Source organism: Anguilla anguilla, chromosome 6 (genome assembly GCF_013347855.1).
Source record: "Anguilla anguilla isolate fAngAng1 chromosome 6, fAngAng1.pri, whole genome shotgun sequence".
NCBI classification, from domain to species: domain Eukaryota; kingdom Metazoa; phylum Chordata; class Actinopteri; order Anguilliformes; family Anguillidae; genus Anguilla; species Anguilla anguilla.
Window position 1 is genome coordinate 44,551,636 of NC_049206.1, and position 19,377 is coordinate 44,571,012.

The 19,377-nt window shown below is 38.6% G+C and overlaps 1 protein-coding gene and 1 long non-coding RNA gene across 3 annotated transcripts; one reads left to right on the plus strand and one right to left on the minus strand.

Annotated features, from left to right (window-relative positions):
• Window positions 1-27: 27 nt before the first annotated feature.
• LOC118230277 lies at window positions 28-14,321 on the plus strand. Of its 2 annotated transcripts, none has more exons than XR_004765816.1 (4): window positions 28-153; window positions 5,097-5,174; window positions 10,419-11,677; window positions 13,691-14,321. It is a non-coding gene; the product is annotated as an uncharacterized LOC118230277 (long non-coding RNA). The 2 variants fall into 2 exon arrangements; XR_004765817.1 differs by lacking the exon at window positions 13,691-14,321 and adding an exon at window positions 11,866-11,968.
• Window positions 10,995-18,600, minus strand: rab15 (RAB15, member RAS oncogene family). Its single transcript, XM_035423144.1, has 7 exons — window positions 18,477-18,600; window positions 13,624-13,684; window positions 13,323-13,383; window positions 12,503-12,580; window positions 12,123-12,212; window positions 11,974-12,039; window positions 10,995-11,609 (listed from the first exon to the last, which is right to left on the minus strand). The coding sequence occupies exons 1-7, from the start codon at window positions 18,598-18,600 to the stop codon at window positions 11,448-11,450; spliced, it is 642 nt and encodes a 213-aa protein (XP_035279035.1). The 3' UTR covers window positions 10,995-11,447.
• Between the last annotated feature and the right edge of the window lie 777 nt (window positions 18,601-19,377).

The window sequence follows — 19,377 nt, forward strand, 5'->3', positions numbered from 1 at the left end:
ACACCCCCACTGGAATCTCGCGAGATGGATGGAGTGAATGAAAGTGGGAAAATAACAATACGAGACGAAAAAGGATAAACAAGTCAACGGGAACAAAAGCACCTCCACAGCGTTGCTCTGGCAACAGGAAAATTGTAACGCTGCATGCAACAGGTGATTTACCAACAAGACAAGCTTTAGCCAATATTGCTGGCGAATTCCGGACTGTTATGAGAAAAAAACAACATCTGTCAAATGCTTATTGCCCCATTGCCTTGGATTGCAGATGTAGCCTATGCTGCTTGCACAGTTATGCATGCGTGCCTCTTCTGCTGTCCTTGTTTTCAGAAATTTGTATTCAAATAATTGCTTTAGCGTATAATAATTAAATAATCCACTGAAAACATATTTCAATAGTAGGCTTGCAACTGAAACATAATTATTGTTTCTTCATCAAATTGTTCAATAGCAGGTAGGAATGTACATTGAATGTACCTTGGAACAGCAAACAGATGAAGTATCACAATAGAATATGAACCAAGATAAAAATACAAAACAAACCCTTAGGACTACTCTGATGCGACCAAGACAGGAAACACAGGACATGACAGAAAGGTGGTATATTCTATCTGTGCATTCAGTACGCAGGATACATTCTTGAATTCTACCGGGAAAGTTAAATAGCCTATCTAGAGGGTGTTAAATCACGTGGTGATGAAACCATAAATTGAAGGTTAGTCTATGTCTGAAGAGATACTGCTGTGGAACCGTGGAAACTCAGTAGCTAACTCTGTAGCTAAATAGGACATTTAGACTGTCACTGCACGTGTCTTCCGAAGGATCTGGAGTCCGATTAATGTTATTACTGCAGTTACTCAGCAATCTTGGCTGTGTATGTGCGCTGACTCCAGTGGGCTGTTCGCAGTCTGCAGCCTACCTTCCACTGCGATATAGTGCTTTAGTCCCATCATTCAGATGTACGTAGCATCATTGAGATCTGTTAATATAATAGTCTACGACTTGGGCATTTGGGGCATATTTAGCCTATATTGAGATGCAGTGCGTAGCCTACCCTTTGGGGCTTTGTTGTGAAGTAATTTTGCGAACGTGACATATAAGGTCATTGTCGTCTACCTGTCACTGCAGTTCATATCATAGATGTCCGACAGTGTGAATGCAAAAGCGTATACTATACACTAGTCAGTGAATAGCCTACATTGGCTACACTTGCAACGATAACGTTACAGTGTCAAATTACTAAAAGTAGTCTTATCAAGGAGAATGAACATCTCACAGAACAGCATAGACTATAGGCCTAATAACAATTTTTATGACCTGGAAGATGAAAAATCACGAAACAGAACGCAGGCTACTGAACGGCATAGCGTAATGTAAGGTTGTTCGTAGTGTAGCCTACTGTGATTGAATTACCGTTTAGGTTTATTTCAGTAGCTATACTTAACAGTCGTATGTGGGTGGGAAAAAACCCCTTTAGCCTACTCTCAATTTATTGTTTGCGGCTATTGCGTAGTGGCTGCATTTACTTCCAATAGGCCTATACTTTGACACATAAATATACTTGAGTGCAGTTATTTATAAGCGATGGAAAAAACACCAATAATAAAAAATAAAAACATAAATATAAACAAAAATCGAAACTGGCCCATGTCTGACTCCAGGGCAGAACCTGTATCGTAGACTATCTATCGACATCTGTGGACAGTGAAAATGCGGGAAAGCTCATCACTCCCTCTAGTGTATGACCACGGTACTGCAGCGGTGACCTCTTTGAGTGGATGCCGTCGTGCGGGTTATGGAAGGATGCGGAACGCAGAAGAATAGCCCCTTTGACGAACCTTCCGAGGCTCAGTCAGTCTAATAGGAAATGACAGCAAAAAATTAAAAAGTTGTTTTCGTACACGCATGCACACAGGGCCTTTGTTCAGCACACAGAGTGGCTCAATACAAGATGGTTGACTGTAATGAATCACGCTTAATGTTTTGCACCCACACAGCACAGGTGATAAATATTGCTTTTGTATGGAATAGCATACAGTGCGATGTGTGTACTATCATTAGAAAAATAGTGGTGTATTTATGCTTATGGCCTGGTGAAAATCTGGAGCATGCGGCCATCTGAAATGTCAAGCTGAATTTCAGAAGTTATCCTCCAGATGTCTCTGTAGGCAGTCTGACTTCAGGACGAGGTGACAATCAACCAAAAATAATATTTATTTATTTATTTATTTATTTAATAATGAAGATGTGAGCGCCTGTGTGTGTGCCTGTGTGTGTGTGTGTGTGTGTGGAATAATAAGATTCTAGAAAAAAATAGACAATATGAATGAAATACTTTATTTCCCAGGTGTCCAAGGCACTGTTGTGCAAAGGAAAAGAAGAGAGAGTAAAAATCCTTTTTAAAAAAAGCCTTTATTATATTGCCATATTGCATATGAATATCAAAGGAACATAAAATAAAAATAGCCAGCATATTTTGACACCATGGGTATTCATCACAGCCTTGATTTGTTTTCAGATTTCTGGGAAGCCTAGAGGTCATCAGATTGCCTGGGCCAATCAAAAATATGCACTAAAAGTGAAATTGTGTTAAATAACTCCAGCAAGTCTACAATCTCCTTAACCCTTTGAAGTTGGTTTTCTGGAATGTTTTTCTTTTGGAAAAGATTTTTCAATGTTATAGAACTCCATTGCTTTCCATTACTAGTAGTGATTGTTACATCAACATTAGAATGTTCAGTTACGTAAGAACGTTCTAATCATATATTTGTCATCTTACCCCTTAAAGGGTTAAAGCAATTCCAAGTTCAGTAAGTGTTGTTAAACCCTAGGGTTTTTAAATTCGATTTTCAATATTCCACCAAAATATTGCACCATTTGATTAATGGAAGCCCCATTTTGTAGAAGCAGTGTAATAAACAAACTGAGCCAGACAGAGCTTATGAACGAGCTACCTTGTTTCCACGTCCCAAAACTGCCTGAAACTATCTCAACTACCAAAGGCATAGGGAAATGTAGAATATATTTTCTGTTGTTTATTCAGAACACAATTGCAGTGAATACAGTTGTAGAGACCTACCTGGATATTATATTTACATTGCAATAATTGAACAGTCACTCATATCCAGAGCAACAAACAGTAGTGGAGAATATCAGTGTTACTCTCAGTAATATAAAATGCGGTATCACCAAGAAGAAATGAGGCCCATTTATCATCATTAAGTGTAATATTAACTGAACAAATTGCAATTTGTATGGTAACAAGAAGGTACAATTATGCAGATAACCCTACGCTGCTTATAACATTATCCAAAAGGAAGTCCAGGGAAAGAAAGAGAAAAGAAAGGATATTTAAAGGGTCTTTCTCTGCATGAAAAGAGGAAATTGAAATATAAGAGGCGAGAGAGTAAGATACGAATCCTACTTTATGGCTGATACCTTTTTGCTCTTTCTCTCTCTCTCGCTCACTCACTTTGACACTTTGAATAATGAAATTGTCAGTCAACCCTTACGTATGTTGGAATTCACAACAACTATTTTCTTTGCAGTTGCTGCATCACACAATCAGGTCAAGGAGTGGAAATATTCCATATTCCAATATACGAAATATGGAATTATTCCATATTCCAGTCCATATAGGGGGGACCTTCATGGATATCCATGCATAATAAAAACTGGAAAAAAATGATTGGTAGTTTATTCACATACTGTGCCACGGAATTCCATCAGATGAGTGCCACAGTTAACTCTTCGCATGTGACTGAACTGAGGGTGACATTCATATGCAGGAGGCTTAATGACAGCAGCAGTTCAACAACATGAACTTCATTTACATACAATCAAGTTGCGAGGTCAAGGCCAATAAAATTTGCTAATTCATTAGCATGATAATGGACGTGTCCTAATCGCACGAACCCCGGAGCTTGTTAGAGGGCAAAATGTTTCCATTGGGCAACATTAAGTATTCAGACTGTCATCGCTGCTCATCAGGCTGCTGTATAAAAAGAGGCATTTCCTCAATGATGAGTTCAGACTTTCTATTTTTCATCCTGATCCGAATGGTAATTTATTTGAACTTGTCTTTGACTTATGTTTCAGTAATTATGCAGTCAGGGAAAGGATTCTGGAATGATCCGGGGTCTATTAAGGACAGACACTAGGAATGGCTGCTTCTGTTTTTCTTTTTCTTTTTAAGTCACGAGAGTCACGAGCAGGCATGCAGAGGGAGAGAATGGTTCAGGTGCATTTATATTGTCTGGGAGATGATTTGCGATATTGTTCCAAATTGATTGTATTGATCTGAAATTCATCTGAGAAGTGCCCCTCTCTTTCTTACATTTCTGGCAGCACCCATTTTCATGTACTCCCGTTCTATGTAGATTTTTTGGGGTGCAATACAGCCTGTTTAATATTTCGAACTCTAAGCATGTGGTCTTAGTGGATCTAAAGTGGGCTCTGGCATTTAACAAAAAAAAAAAAAAAGACACCAGCTGAGCTCATCTGGGGCAACGGTCAGCTCAATCACCCATCGGGTGGTGCTGTGCTAGAATGCAACTATTCAATATTGAACTGTTAAAAATGTTGAAGTAAGGTCGCTGTCCTCTTAGAAGTTCTTTACTGTTATGCATTTTGAAACGAACCGTTTAAATTTGGCATAATTTAAGAATTCTTTTAGATTCTATTTATTGTTATAAGTCTGTCAATGATTTATTTTTATGTATTTTATAACGCTTTCACCCCCCTTTTTCCCCCAGTTTGTTTGATATCATTACTATGAGATACTGGTGTATCATTTAAATGTCTATTGGGGGTTATAAGAACTTAAGATGAAGATTCCATGTTCTTCCATGTTGTCCAGTTGAGTGGTTTGCTGTTCATTTTAGAGGCGTGGTTATCCCATATTGGTTGATGATTTGACTTGGATGTGTTAGCTGAGAAAGCTTTTTGAAAGGATTGTTTGGACACAAATGGCTATAATATATATGATTTTGGTTAGCACGTGTGTCTGCTTTGGCTTTCTCACTGCCTACCATTTTACTCACGGCCAAAAGTTAACCCAGTCAGAGGAGGGAAACTGATTCGTTTTTTCTGTACAATAGCAAATGCAGTGGTAGGATGCAGTCCTAGAAGTCCAGGTGTGGAGTCAGGTGATCACAGTTTTAGAGGATATTTTGAAGGTGAGTGTGTTGCCTTAAGCAAGATTGGCGTGGGGTTGTTTGCCAGAAGGGGTTGATGGGTAGTCTCAGCAAAATATCAATGGGACATACTGCTAGCATTGGCCAGGCCAGTACGGCTTGGATCATTTTAGGATCTGTCGTCATTAAGCCATGCTCCTAAGACTGGCTCTGCGGCAGTGGAATAAAATTTGCCTGTTCTGGAGAGGCTTAGGCTGAAACTATTTTACATTCTGCGCCGCGAAACCTAAAGAGCTTAGCAGCGGCATGACTCACTCGAGTGTGAAAGCGCAACGTGGGAGGAGGATGACATCACCACACTGGGCACAAGTGCCTCGAAGCTGGACCCCCCCCCCCCCCACCCACCCACGCAGACACCCCCGCTGCATGTACCCGCCTAAAATACCACAGAACAGTGCTTTTTTTTCTGACTGCCCTGGAAAAAAAAAACGGTCTTTTGATTCGTCTCTCAATTCTTTCTGTCAAATTATTGGTCTTTGTGTTGGGGGGGGCGGGTGTTTTGGGAGGGCTAATCGACCAATGGTGTGGCAGGATTCTGTCTCAATGTGACTGGATTTTAAGAGGAAGGTTCTTTGGGTTGTCTTTGTCCCTACCTGATTGATATAAGTGACAGATCCCGCACTCTTGTTTGTCCCCTTCTATAACTGGCATAGGACAGGTTCCTCGGATATCATGGCTGTACAGGGGAGCTAGAAGCACTGAATAATCTGCAACATTCTCCCTGCGGTTTCTAATTGTAATTAAACAGTTAAATAAATTGATTAGCCTGTGTCATTTATGGTCTCTTGATGCTTCAAAGATTTGTTTGATATTTTAATGGATTTTCTGATAATATGCAAATATATCTTGGTTTCTAATATTTGCAATTCCATGCTTTCCTGAGCTACTCATTATCTGTTTGGCACCAAGTTTCCTCATTTCCAAATCCAGGATGGGGCAGTGGCTTAGAGACGTGAAGATGTGTGATGAGACACATACATACGTGTATACACACGCACACCCACAAGGACACATGCATACGTGTATACACACGCACACCCACAAGGACACATACATACGTGCATACACACGCACACCCACAGGCACGCATGCATACGTGCATACGGACACACACATAGACACACAGGAAAAGCAACAGGCAGAGAGGTGATGCCTCTTGATGAGAGATCAGATCCACAGCCATCCCAGATGCCCAAAGCCACTGGCACGGACGCTAGTCTGGGCACCGATAGCTTCTTGTCGTTAACGTTGCTGGCAGGGACAGCGGTTGACAGAGAGCGCTAGGAATAAGCTCTTTTTAGCAGCGTGAAGAGGGGGCGAATGGAGAAAGCACACTTAGTCAGAGGTACTGGCAAATTGCCAGGGAAAAAAAGAATCAAGGTTACCTTTAATCGCCAGAATAATTATATGCCTGAAGGTAACTTTATATAAAATTCTCATAGTGATGCCTGATTTTCAATATGACACTCTGCCCACCTCCTTTTTATCGCTAAATGCAAACATTCATCATTTGAACCTGGCCACTGCTAAATGTAGATTATTTTTGAAGCTTTGATAAATTTAAAATCTTCTTAAAATATTGAACACATCTGTGAATTCAGACACAAACAAACTACAATATTATTCAAGTGAATTTGGACAGAATTTACTTAACCTCCATCCAACTCTTTATAGTACTTATCGGACTTTAGTTGTAAGTCTGTGAGGTGTAAGTCAATTTACAAAGCCAACAGGTGATAAAATGAATTAAATGAGAACAATGAATATTAAATAAAGGCTAAAATCACTGGTTCCATGCATAAGCTTACATGCATGCTAACTGCCATTTAGACAGTTGCAATCCAGGTCCAAATTGCAGCACAAAATGTTGATTCAAAAATATAATTTAGTTGTGTAGCAGTGATTGAAGCAAACCTATAAAATTAATGAATGAGTGTGATTTCTTTCATTCTTCACACGCGACGTGTTTTCACTCAATCCCATTGACAGTTGAGCTGCCAGCTGCTGCAATTAAAACTTATCTTTGTGTATTCTATTCTGTTTCTTTGTGATGCAATGCACCACAAAGCTGGCTGAATTGACTGTCAAATGAGTCATATCAAAGACACATTCTACTGCACTGCAGTGTGTGCTTAGTTTTTTTATAAACAGTTCAATAAAGTTTTGAATTTTGGGATATATATACATATCTATGATACAACAAGCTTGCCAACTACTAATGTGGTCAAAATGTGTGACAGTAATGAAAAGTGACACTTTTCTTAAAGACTTTATTTAAAGTTCTGGACAAGCCGCAATGCGGTAGGTTTGAATCAGAGCTAGGATGACTGGAGTTTAAAATTTGATCACCATCTACTGGACAGAAAGAGTACTTAAAAATAAAATAAGCCAATGAATGTGGCAGGTTTAATTGAGCTGCTGTAGATTTTTTTAATCGAGTTAAAACAGAAACCTACAGTGGCTCTGAAGTGCAAAACACAAAAACAAAAAGAAAACGCAAAAACAAAAACTTTCAGCCCTGAGGTGCAGATGCAACATACAAAAACAAAAAGGAGTGGTCCTGAGGTGCAGATGCAACATACAAAAATGAGAACTAGTAGCCCCGAAGTGCAACAGTGCACTTCAGGGCTACTAGTTTTTGTTTTTGCATCTGCACCTCAGGGCTGCTCCTTTTTGTTTTTGCATTTTCTTTTTGTATTTGTGTTTTGCACTTAAGGGCTGCATGTTTTTGTTTTTGTATGTTGCATCTGCACCTCAGGACCACTCCTTTTTGTTTTTGTATGTTGCACCTGCACCTCAGGGCTGAAAGATTTTGTTTTTGCGTTTTCTTTTTGTATTTGTGTTTTGCACTTCAGAGCCACCGTGAAGAAACTGAAGAAATTAACTTTAATTTACTACTACTTTTAAAACAAAAACTAAATTTGGAATCATCAAATGGCTCAGCCGAAGGAACTCAGATAGCGTTAAATGTACCCTAACGGCCTCATTACCTTAACGCGGTGTTAACATGACAGAACTGCCATGTTTCCTTTGCTTAATTGGTATCTTTATTTTTTTTTAACTTCTGTTCTGTAAAAGACAGCAGCTTGTCATGGTGTGTGGTATTAATATGCAAGGCTAACATCATAAGAAGCAAAAACAGCCATGGCGTGTGAGTCATTTCAAAGATAATTAATGTAGATAGGATTGCTAGATTAGCAGAAGATTTGTCTAATAAATGGTGTATTATTGGCTTTACTCCGCCAATATAGCAAGCTCGGTTATGAAAAACGCTTTTAAAATGGAGCATAAAATTTGTAATAAAACATCAATCCATCATTTTTGCAAGCAGAATTGATCCATTTCTAGAAGTATGTGCCCTTTATACTCACCATCTGCAGCCGGTCTTACAGGGTGAGAATGGAGGGTAATGGAAAGGGAAAGTAGGCTCACTATTGTTGCCAGGTCTCCTGCTGTGTCAATATAAATTTAGTTCAATGATTTTTATTCCAATAAGCCTGTGTGTACAGGAAATAGAAGCCCTCTAAAATCAAGCCTACACCTCATACATATTTCATTGTAGCTAATACTAATTTGCCATTATCATAAATATAGATTGGAGTCACAGAAGGACCGATGTCTACATGTTCAATGAGCATAACACAACTGTAATGATTCTTCACTGACACAGGCTCTGGGTTTACTTATATTGCAGAGCATTTAATGTTTAAATTGTCCATTGCCCCCCATGCTTAAAAAAATAAGTTTTTAAAGAAGTTCTATTATGAAAATGTGTGTTTAGTGTTGATATAGTTATTATTGAATGTGCTTTATATGTATAGCAGTTTTAGATTTATTATTGTTATTGTTGTTATTATTGTAATTATTATTATTAAATGTGATACAATAAAACACAGAAGTCATGGCTGAATGAAAGACATAAAGGCTTGACAACTTGACTTCAATGAGTTCTTTTCCTAGACGAATGAGACAAGATGGAAAACTGGATTTTGAGAACTCACATTGGGACTCATTCACAAAACTTTTTTTAAATTATTATTACTTTTGTTCTTAAAAATGTTCCTACAAAAAAAAGAATAATATGAGATTCATGGCACATATGCAAACCTTTGTTTTTGTGCATATCCTCGGTGCATGAGATGAAGAATGCTGGCTGTTCGTAAATTTTATGCGCAATCCTGTTCATGTGATTTGCATACGGAAACAGCCATGAACAAATACAGATAAGAAAAAAATAATGAATGCCAAACTGTTCTTGGAAATGTTCTTACATGCAGTTTACGATCAAATGCGATCGTACACACGTTTGGTAAATGAGGCCCATTGCATTTCACAGTTGACACATTTTTTGAGCCTATGTTGTACTGTTCTGTAAGTGTTGTGACCTCTTGTGGCAGTTTGAGCATTACAGGTTTGCTCAAGTACAACTCATCATGGCTCCACTACAGCCCCTATAGAGCCCACCTGTCTTATCCCTGAAAGCATATACATCGGTATACCGCCATTATTAAATGTCCGGGAGCATTTATTTTTAAACACCTGAAAATCAAAATTTCAAAAAGTCAGAATTCTTAAGCACATTTTTTTTCCCACAATAAATTTCAAGTAGTTTGTTTTTAGAAGAAATGTACTTTTTCTTTTAGAAATAAGAGACAAGCTGGAACAACACAAATTTACATTTTGCTTCAGTATAATTCAGTTTTTGACTGAATACAACATACCCATAATATAACTTGCACATATAACCAGTTTCAAGGAGTATTGGTAATCTTATGACTGCATTTGTAGCCAGAGAAGTGTGTATTCTTGGGTTTTCATGAGTCTGAAAAGCTATGGGTTTCTTAGTTGCGTAAGATATCAAAACCATCGGTACAAATGTAAACACACACATTATATCAGTGCTTACCATTTTCAAAAACTTCTTCGAAGTTTAGCGCCACCATATTAGTCTTACAGACATGATACATACATTTTTAAACAGGCGTTTGGAATATTTGCAGTCAGAAGGCTAATTACTATCATAGATATACTGATTTCTTTAGTGAACAGACCAAAGACATTTTGCAGGCATAAAATCTGATACTGTTTCCTGAAAAAATGTACCCCTGTAAAAGTACCCTCAGCATATTTTGCACATTTTTGTGATTAGAGCATAGACTTTGAGAGGCTATTTTTGTTAAAGAAAAGAAAATGAATAGATTTGTGCATCTCCCCAAATCACTGCAGGTCTCTACACTGGGAATTACTGACATGTCACCTGGCTGAAATGTCACCCGACATCTGATGTCATCCGGTGTGCACCTTCTCAAGAGGAAAATCGGCAAGAAGACAGAAAGCCTAAAGGGCACCTTGTTGTTGTCTAAAAAAAAACAACAACAACCATACAACACCCAGGAAAGGTGTGGATTGGACGTTTCAAGCATCAACCAATCAGCTTTGTGAGAAACATCATGTTGGTGCGTGCTTGATGCATACAGGGTGTGCCTTTAATCACCATTTAGTAGGCTACAAAATTTCCCCACAGGTTTCAGGCTTCGTTGAGGTACAAGTATATGGATGACAGTAAGGTCAGTTATAGATGAATCCGTAGTACACCCCCCGAAGCACTGCAGAAAACTGTACGAAAGCACAGAGCAGGATCAGGGGTTTTTCAAGTAAAAGGAACATGCGGCAAAGGAAAAGAAAATATGACAAATAATGACAACTTGTGGAATTATATGTGGAATAAAAGCATGGTATCAAACAGACACACAATTTACTTCCTTGCATAGCACTACTTTGTGCCAGAAGAACTGCAGGAGCTAGCTCACAACCACACTCCTTTATTCAGGGAAATGGGATACAGAGAATGAAGAATGGAACAGTGCCCTCTACTGGTTAAGCCACACTGTCAAAGAAACACTATATCGTCTAATGATAAAAACGTTTGGTTGCCAAGAATGGATGACCAAAATACGACACAAAATAAATTTTTGAATTTTTTTTTTAAAACCTGATGCTTTTGCGCAGACTGAAAACATAACCCATGAGGAAAGTTTGTCCATGAGGAAAATGATTCAAGAGTCATTTTGACAGTAAAATGTTCAGCATTAAATCAACTCTGAAAGAGTACATTTTACTCTTTCAAGAGTACATTTTACTGCAATAGAGTACATCTAATCCCTTTTGGCCTCATGTAAACTCTATCAGAGCTGAATTAACACTGAGGATTTTACTCTGCCGGCAGTCACCGGGGAAGTGGCCATCTCTCCCACCCTAACACCAGCAGGCTTTCTGGGAGGTTCCACTGGCATCGCATTCACCGCTTTCCTCTTCCTCCAGGGCGGCGATATTGAGCTCGTTGTTGAGCGACACGCGCAGGATGTCCAGCTCTTTGCGATTGGCTTGCAGTACCAGCTCCGTCAGGCGAAAGAAGGACTAGGGAGATGGACAAATCAAACGCTGCACTCATTACGAGCAGGATGCTGTGTAATATGTTAAAATAGGTAAGTTACTGTGTCATACCGGCATAAGCATACTATGTGTTACATGCTTGGTGGGACATAATATTTATGACTGTCATTGGTATGTCTGCAGCTTCATACTGTCACAAGAATGCTTATAGTATAATAATCAATTCACAGGTTTGTGTAATACATATGTCATACTTTAATAAACATGTTTCTATTGTTAGCGTTAAAGGTGCAGCTAGAGTTCCCTCTTTCTCCCCCCTCGGGTTGGCATGGGCGTGGCACCTGGTGCACAAAAAATAAAAATAAAAAATTTGCTTGACTCCACTCACCTCCCTGATGTTGTGGTTGGTAAAGGCACTAGTCTCAAAGAAGTCCATTCCGTATGCCTTGGCAAGCTGCGGGTGTGACATCAGTATGTAAGGTTAATTTAAATATGGAAGAGTGGGTCTCTCTGTGAGGGAGAAGGGTGCTACCTCACCTTGTCTCCCTGCTCCAGCGCTACCTGTCTCTTCTGGTCCTCGTCACACTTGTTCCCAATAAGGATCTTCTGCACCTTGTCTGGAGCGTACTGACACACACAGAGTGAGCGAGAGAAACTGAAATTATTTTTGAACTTTGCAGCTGTCATATATCCTGTTTTTTGGTATCACTTTGGTATTACAGTTGTGCCAGTGAAACATTTGCATTTGAATTTCAATTAGTGGTTGCAAACTGTTCCAGAAAAGAGTTTCTGCACCGTAGTTACTCAATAAGACTGACAAGCTGACTCAAGAGAGTGATTGTGTGTGTGTGGGTGCGTGTGCACGTGTGTGTGTTTGTGTGTGTGTGTTTGCGTGTGTGCTTGTTTGTGTTTCTCACCTCATCAACATCAGTGACCCACTTCATGATATGCTGAAAGGAAAGCTCACTGGTGATATCATACACCAGGAAGATGCCCTTGAAAGAAAGAAGGGATCCATTATGACCACAAGGGACTATATAACTATTACAGTCCACCTTAAGACACTATTCCTTCCTGGGTCCCTTATGAAACACAGCAAGAACACTAAGAACTAGGCTGGGAACACAATAAATATAACCAATAGGACAATAGCCATTCAAGTCTTGTAAAGTGGGGAATAGCAGGAATCATTTTTTTGCACAGTGGAAATGTAAGTGAAGAGGAATTGCAGACATTTTAAATCTTTTGAATATGAAACGAATAGTACCTTTACTATGTAAATCTTTGGAACTGACTTGGACATATTGAATTGGTATTCTGCCCAACCAAATTTATCAGGTATTGCGTATAGTTTTAGTCCAGTAGTACTATAAAAATTATATAAACTGCAGTATCATTTGTAAAAAATAAAATAAAATAAAAAGATTTAAATTAGATTAGCATTTGAATTGTTATTGATCACATGTCAAATAATTAATATAACTGCATGTTTTGGAAATGGAAAGGTCTCAGAATGAGTATGGGTAATTTAAATTAACTGAATTAAATTAAAATTGGTTAAAATATTAAATTGGTTTTGTGTTTGTTGAACTTACTCAGAATTTTAACTGAGAGGAATTTGAACTTAATTTAGATGACTGCACTGGAAATTGATGAATTGATGGAATATAATCTAAAGGAAGAATAATCTGAAGTGTAATTGAATTAGTGTGATTGATCCCTTGAAGAGGACCTCACCTGTGCTCGTCTGTAGTACTGTTTAGTGATAGTCTGGTACCGCTCCTGTCCTGCTGTGTCCCTGCAGACAGACAGAGCAGTGGAGCAGTGTTTAGTGCACAGGCTGGTGGGGTATCCGCAGCAGTACGCTTTACATAGAAACATTCAAATTCACTCAAAGAACTAACAAAACAGGTTGAACTGTAAGTACTGCGAGCCAATAGTTTCCAAAAGTCAACAACCCCTTCACTCAGCAAATATACTTTATGTGACTCTCCCAGTGTTAAAATATCTATGTTTCAGACTGACTTTTTCCACTTACCATATCTGTATCCTCACTTTGATTCCATCCATTTCTAACGTCTTCATTTTGAAATCAACCCCTGCAGGACAAGAGAAGAGGCATACAATTTATTCTGCAGGGAATGAAACTGAAATGCTGCCTTTGGCAACGACCACTGGATTTGGCTTCATTTAAAGTGAGATCCTGTAAAATCAAGCAGTACACAGAATGCAGTACACCCCTGTCATGATATTTCCTGACATACTGCTTAATTTCAAATTAAGTCATTAAATAGATTAAAAGGACACGTGATGGATTAAATATTCTGCTTTTGAGTCAGTTTTATCTTTAACCCTTTTCTGTGTGGTCTGGCCAGATCCCACTGTAGCCTATGCTTCAGCAGTTTCCATGGAGATAATCTGGTAAATCTTTCTTGAGAATCCGAACAAATATGTTGGTACGTGATATGTTGGTTAAGAGATGGCCTCATAACAGGTTCTTTGACCAGTTTCATTTAATATGGAGGAACAGCATGATCTAGCCAGTACGCAGTTAGTTTGACATACCTACCCACTTCCTAATAATTGATTTGACTGTGCACAAATCAATTACTTTTTAAAATAAAGGCTGAAGTTAAAATTTACCCCTGATCAATTCCTTTCTATGACTTTTTAATCTGAGTCATTTTCTTTGGTCTTTATGTTTGAACCTTTGTTAGAAATTGACTATCTGACTGATGGACCTTATGGAATGAGGACAGAGGTAATCCATTTCATCCACTTTTCTGAAATCAAGTGAACCACAATTACACACCAGCAGAGATCATTCAACTAGTTAGATATTTTATTTTTTATTTTTTATTATTTTCTTTTATTTTTTTTGCAGTTGAGCCCATCTTTAATCTTGGAGAATGTATGTTGAGTAAATCAAAAACGTTGATTGCTATTTAAAAGTATAATAATATCAAGCTGTCCATCAACAAAATATGAGCTAAGGGTCTGAATTCTTTTCTAGACACTATATATAGACAATAAACACATATCCACTCTACAGATCAGCTCCAGCATGTCCATGCTTGAATGCATAAGTAAGAGGATGTTTGAAATATTGGCAGATCAGGAACACGTGGCTAATCTAAGCAGGCAATAAAGGCCAAGGACCCCATCACATTGGGGGATACACTCTCACTAACTGGCAGCCAATGAAATCAGAAATTACAGCCCTGCATTATGTTGTTTTTGAATGTCTCTTTAGATATAGGCTTGCCCAATATTTGCATAAGTTGTGTCAGAGATGGGATCTATCCAGACATAACTAAACTCTAAGAACCCAATATTGACATAAAAGCTAACAGCACCACCAAATTCATCTTTGGCTTGACCCTTGGCTTTAAATAACTTGAATAAAAATTGAAGTGACTGAAGTGTACGAAGAGTGTATTTACCCACAAACAAAACACACTGACAAATGCAGTGGATTCAGCAGGCACCAGTGTTAGGCTAAAAGGCTCCAGACCTGCAGCAGAAATGAGCAAACAACACTAAAATGTAGCAAGAACTGACTCTCGGTGTATGGACAGTTTGAAGCACACCCTCATGAACACTCAGAGCCCATTGTAATGCTAATCTGACCTTCTCTTTGATATGATCACATTGGAACTGTGACATGCTGAGAATCCATCGCGTCAAGCATTTCATCGAGGCCTGGATGCTTGCTGACCCGTGTCAAGCACAGTAACCTGCCCTTTTGGTCGCGGCTAATCCAACCTGCACGTCAAGCACAGTTTGGATTTAGAAACCCTGAAAGGCGAAACGCAAATCACCCTCATTCGTTCCAACAGGATAATAAAATAAAAACAGTTTTGGCACTCGCACCCAACGGATTCAGCATCAGCTTTGCAACAAGAGTGCAGTGCAGCTGAGTCAGCCACACAGCATGCAGGAGAAGGGAAATAAGAGATGTACTATATTGCCATAACAGTGTGCACAGAGCTAGCGAGTGGCCATGGTGCTTGACTTTACAACAGGCCCATTTTAGATGTGCTTCCTCTCTGTGCATGCCTTCTATGGGCTGTGAGTGACAGTCAACAGAAACTATAAAGCAGACAAGACAGTGTTTTTCAGTTGGTGCCATGTTTGAGGAAAGCAAGGGGAGCCACAATCACACAGAACATAAAAAGAAAGTCTGCGAAAGCACTGCAGCAACCTCTCACCATTGGCCGTGATAGGACGGTGTTGCTGTTGTCTCACGCTGTGCTGTGTTGCGCTGAGGCTAACAGGTTCAAAATAAAAAGGAACACATCTAATCACCTGATAAACACTGTGTTCAAATGTCAGTGTGATTAATGAATGTCAAGCAGACTCCTGCAGTGACAGAGAGAGGGACTGAATTTACGAGATGCAGGAGTCATCAAAGAAGAATGAGTTGTTTAGGTTCGGTCTTGTGACCACTAAAATGTGGCCTACTCTGTGTCACTAGGAAAGATCAACTGCTGTTCTCGCTCTGTACCATATAAAGGCCAATATAGATCGTAAAAATGACATCACCACTCACCACAATCTGAATGAGCCACAGAATGTAAGGGCAGAAGATTGATGCAACATCATTCTCCCAAAGTATACAGATCTCAAAACATTGGAAACACACAAGTATTGCAGATTCCTATGTGATAACCAACAGTGCTTCTTATGTGTAAATCATACAAGTTTGGAAGAAAATGTAATGTAAGCAGTGGCCAAGCTCAGTGGAATTCACACTAGGTTTATCCATCCACCCATTATCTATACCCGCTTATCCTGAGCAGGGTCGAGGGGGGTGCTGGAGCCTATCCCAGCGTGCATTGGGCAAGAGGCAGGAATACACCCTGGACAGGCTGCCAATCTATCGCAGGGCACACAGACCATTCACTCACACACTACGATTCACTCATACACTCATACTTATGGGCAATTCAGAGTCTCCAGCTGGCCTATCTGCATGTCTTTGGACTGTGGGATGAAACCGGAGTACCCGGAGGAATATTATTATAATCATTATTATTATTATTATTATTATTATTATTATTATTGCCGTTGTTGTTATTATTTATGTATTTTTATTATCATCCTCATTGGGGATTACTTGAAGGTAATATTTTATTATATTAATTTAATATAATACCTGCTCAATATTTTAAGTATATCATTTAAATGAAACATAATACATTGAATGAGGGTCTGTCTGCATATGTATTCACATTAATTATTTTATACAGCCATATTGGTACCAAAGACTAAAATGCTGAACATGTCTCACTTTATGAATTCCTCCTGTATGTGCATAAGAACAGTCATGCTCCAGTCTGAGGTGAGCCGGATTGAACTGTGCTCGCTGATATTAGGCCGACACCCATAAATTACTGTGACAAATTCTCCATCACTGCACATAAAAAAAATATTCCTTCGCTATTTTTCATTCACCTACATACATATCTCTCTCTGTTGCTCTCTCTCTCTCTCTCTCTCTCTCTCTCTGTCTCAGACACACACACACAGCTACATTAGTCTATAAGCATAGGGATATTCTCTTTCCTGTCATAGTCAGAGTGTTTTTGCCCACATATTTTGGAGTTGAAGAGGTGGGCTGTAATACTTTATAGTCTCAAATAGACAACCCCATGATCCAAACTTCAAAGTTTTGATTAACTGAAGAAAGGCACATGGCCATACCAGAGCTGATATGAGATTCATCATATGTTTCACTATTCAGTGTCATTTTAAAGATACATGTCAGACTGTATAGGATTTTTTTCAAGGGGAGCTAGCTACTTTAACAAATTAAAAAGGAATTTCTTGCTGCCTTTCCAAAGGCGGTGGGATATTTGAAAACTTTCCATCACTTTTTTAAATAGCTTTACATTATGCAAATAACTTCAAGGACTGAAACAGGTCTGTATAGTAAGTTGATTCCAGAATAATACCTATGTATGAGAATAACATCCTATGATGTGGGGAAATGTGAGTGGTATATTTTATACATTTTGTAAACCCAAATTGAGACACTTTATTAAATACACCTATGCTTTCACAGCATTGTGAATAAAGGAATACAAAGCCATGTCCCCTGGGTCTGAAATTCTCCAGGAGAGAAAAAAAACATGCTCGTTCTGCTGACTGACAATATTAAATATATAATAAATGTAAGTAAACAAACCCATTTTAATATGATTATATGCTATATAAATTACAAATATAAATTACGGTGCTTTTTTCATTTAGATGGGAATTAGAGTGAGCTGTCTATTTATAATATATGCGTTAACTGAAGTTGAAACTACCCCAAATGTGTGGATTCTCATTTTCAACAAATAAATTACAAATTACAAATAAATTACTGTCAGATATGTAACGTATGGTGCGTGCGCGCGTGAGTGTGTGTAGTTGTGTGTGTGTGGTGTATGTGTGTAATTAATTAATTAACTAATGACATATATTACTTTTTCATGAGATGTCACTCACGCACTGGGTTACAAAATGAGACGAGCGTGGCTACTTCGACTCTGATAAACAATTGCAAAAGGACAATGTTCAGGTGAACGAAAATGTCTTCAGTGTTTATTTCCAATTGCACGTTTGTTAGCAATCTAAATGTTTCTACGTGTGGAATATAAAGCAAGCCAACGTGGTTAAATGACGGATGTCTCATATAAGCCCATTAAAACATTTTTCTCCCAATTCTGCAAAACGACTCGTATACTTAGAATGTCTGCTAATCCAAAAGTGGGTATTCGTGATTTTTTTTAAATTAAAATGACTTATCTTAATAATTTAGGCTACCAAAATTCAAAAGGGTTAGCCAAAAAACGGATACCTTGAGTAATGCGCAGAACACTATAAATTAAATGTCTTTCTTACCTATTGTGGAAATATGAGACGGGTGATATTCATTGTCCGTGAACCTGCACAACAAACAGGTTTTCCCAACCCCGGAATCTCCCAGAAGAAGCAGTCTGAACAGCACATCATACTGTTTGGCCATAGTGTCATATAGGGTAGATGTTAACTCAGCAACGAATCTCCGATCCCTATATATCCCATATCTGCCGGAAGGCAAACAGCACAGCTCTCTGTTTCCTTAACCTTTTCTTAAAGCGTTGGTTTAGTCAATATCTTCTAATTGCACACTAGGCTAAATATCGCTGCGTTTTCTTGCTAGCTCATGTAGCGGCAAAAGGTGGATCCGATACTCATCCCACTCGACAAGGGGAGAAGAGGCAGTGTGGCTGCTCGCTCCGGCCGCTCCCCGACATCATTGTCAAGTCAACACAAAAATGGGTGGGGAGTTGGGAAGGGATGGGAGGGCTAATCGAATGTTACCTGACCTAAACAGTATTATTCTTAATTTGACGAAGGTCTAACGTGTAGTCTATAATATTTTAGCGTTTGCATTCACGATGTTGGCTACCATGTCTAAAAAATTAAAATAAGTAAACAAAGGAATAATAATAATAATAATAATAATAATAATAATAATAATAATAATAATGAGTTTAGCCAATAAAACGCATCCACCAATCATACACTTTGTCCAAGAACGGACAACGAATGTTTGTTCAGTTATGTCTGTGCTAGTATTTGAGCTGTATTGTTATGTGTATTTGAGGAATGGTCCATCACTCTTTTTGCCCTGGACAGGTTGTTATTAGACTTTTTCTGTACCCTCCTGAGACCTGAGAGTTTCAGTATTTTAATTTTGACATAATGGGTCCACTAGGTCTTGATTCAGCTATTAAAGATAAAATGATAATCTGACAAT

What these genes read in the sequence shown, in the direction of transcription:
- rab15 (XM_035423144.1), bottom strand. Translation starts at nt 18,600, where the DNA reads ATGGCCAAACAGTATGATGTGCTGTTCAGACTGCTTCTTCTGGGAGAT. An exon ending in AGTACTACAGACGAGCACAG is followed by an intron (nt 12,581 to 13,322) that starts GTGAGGTCCTCT and finishes CTTTCTTTCAAG; the next exon opens with GGCATCTTCCTGGTGTATGA. An exon ending in CGCTGGAGCAGGGAGACAAG is followed by an intron (nt 12,040 to 12,122) that starts GTGAGGTAGCAC and finishes TCACACCCGCAG; the next exon opens with CTTGCCAAGGCATACGGAAT.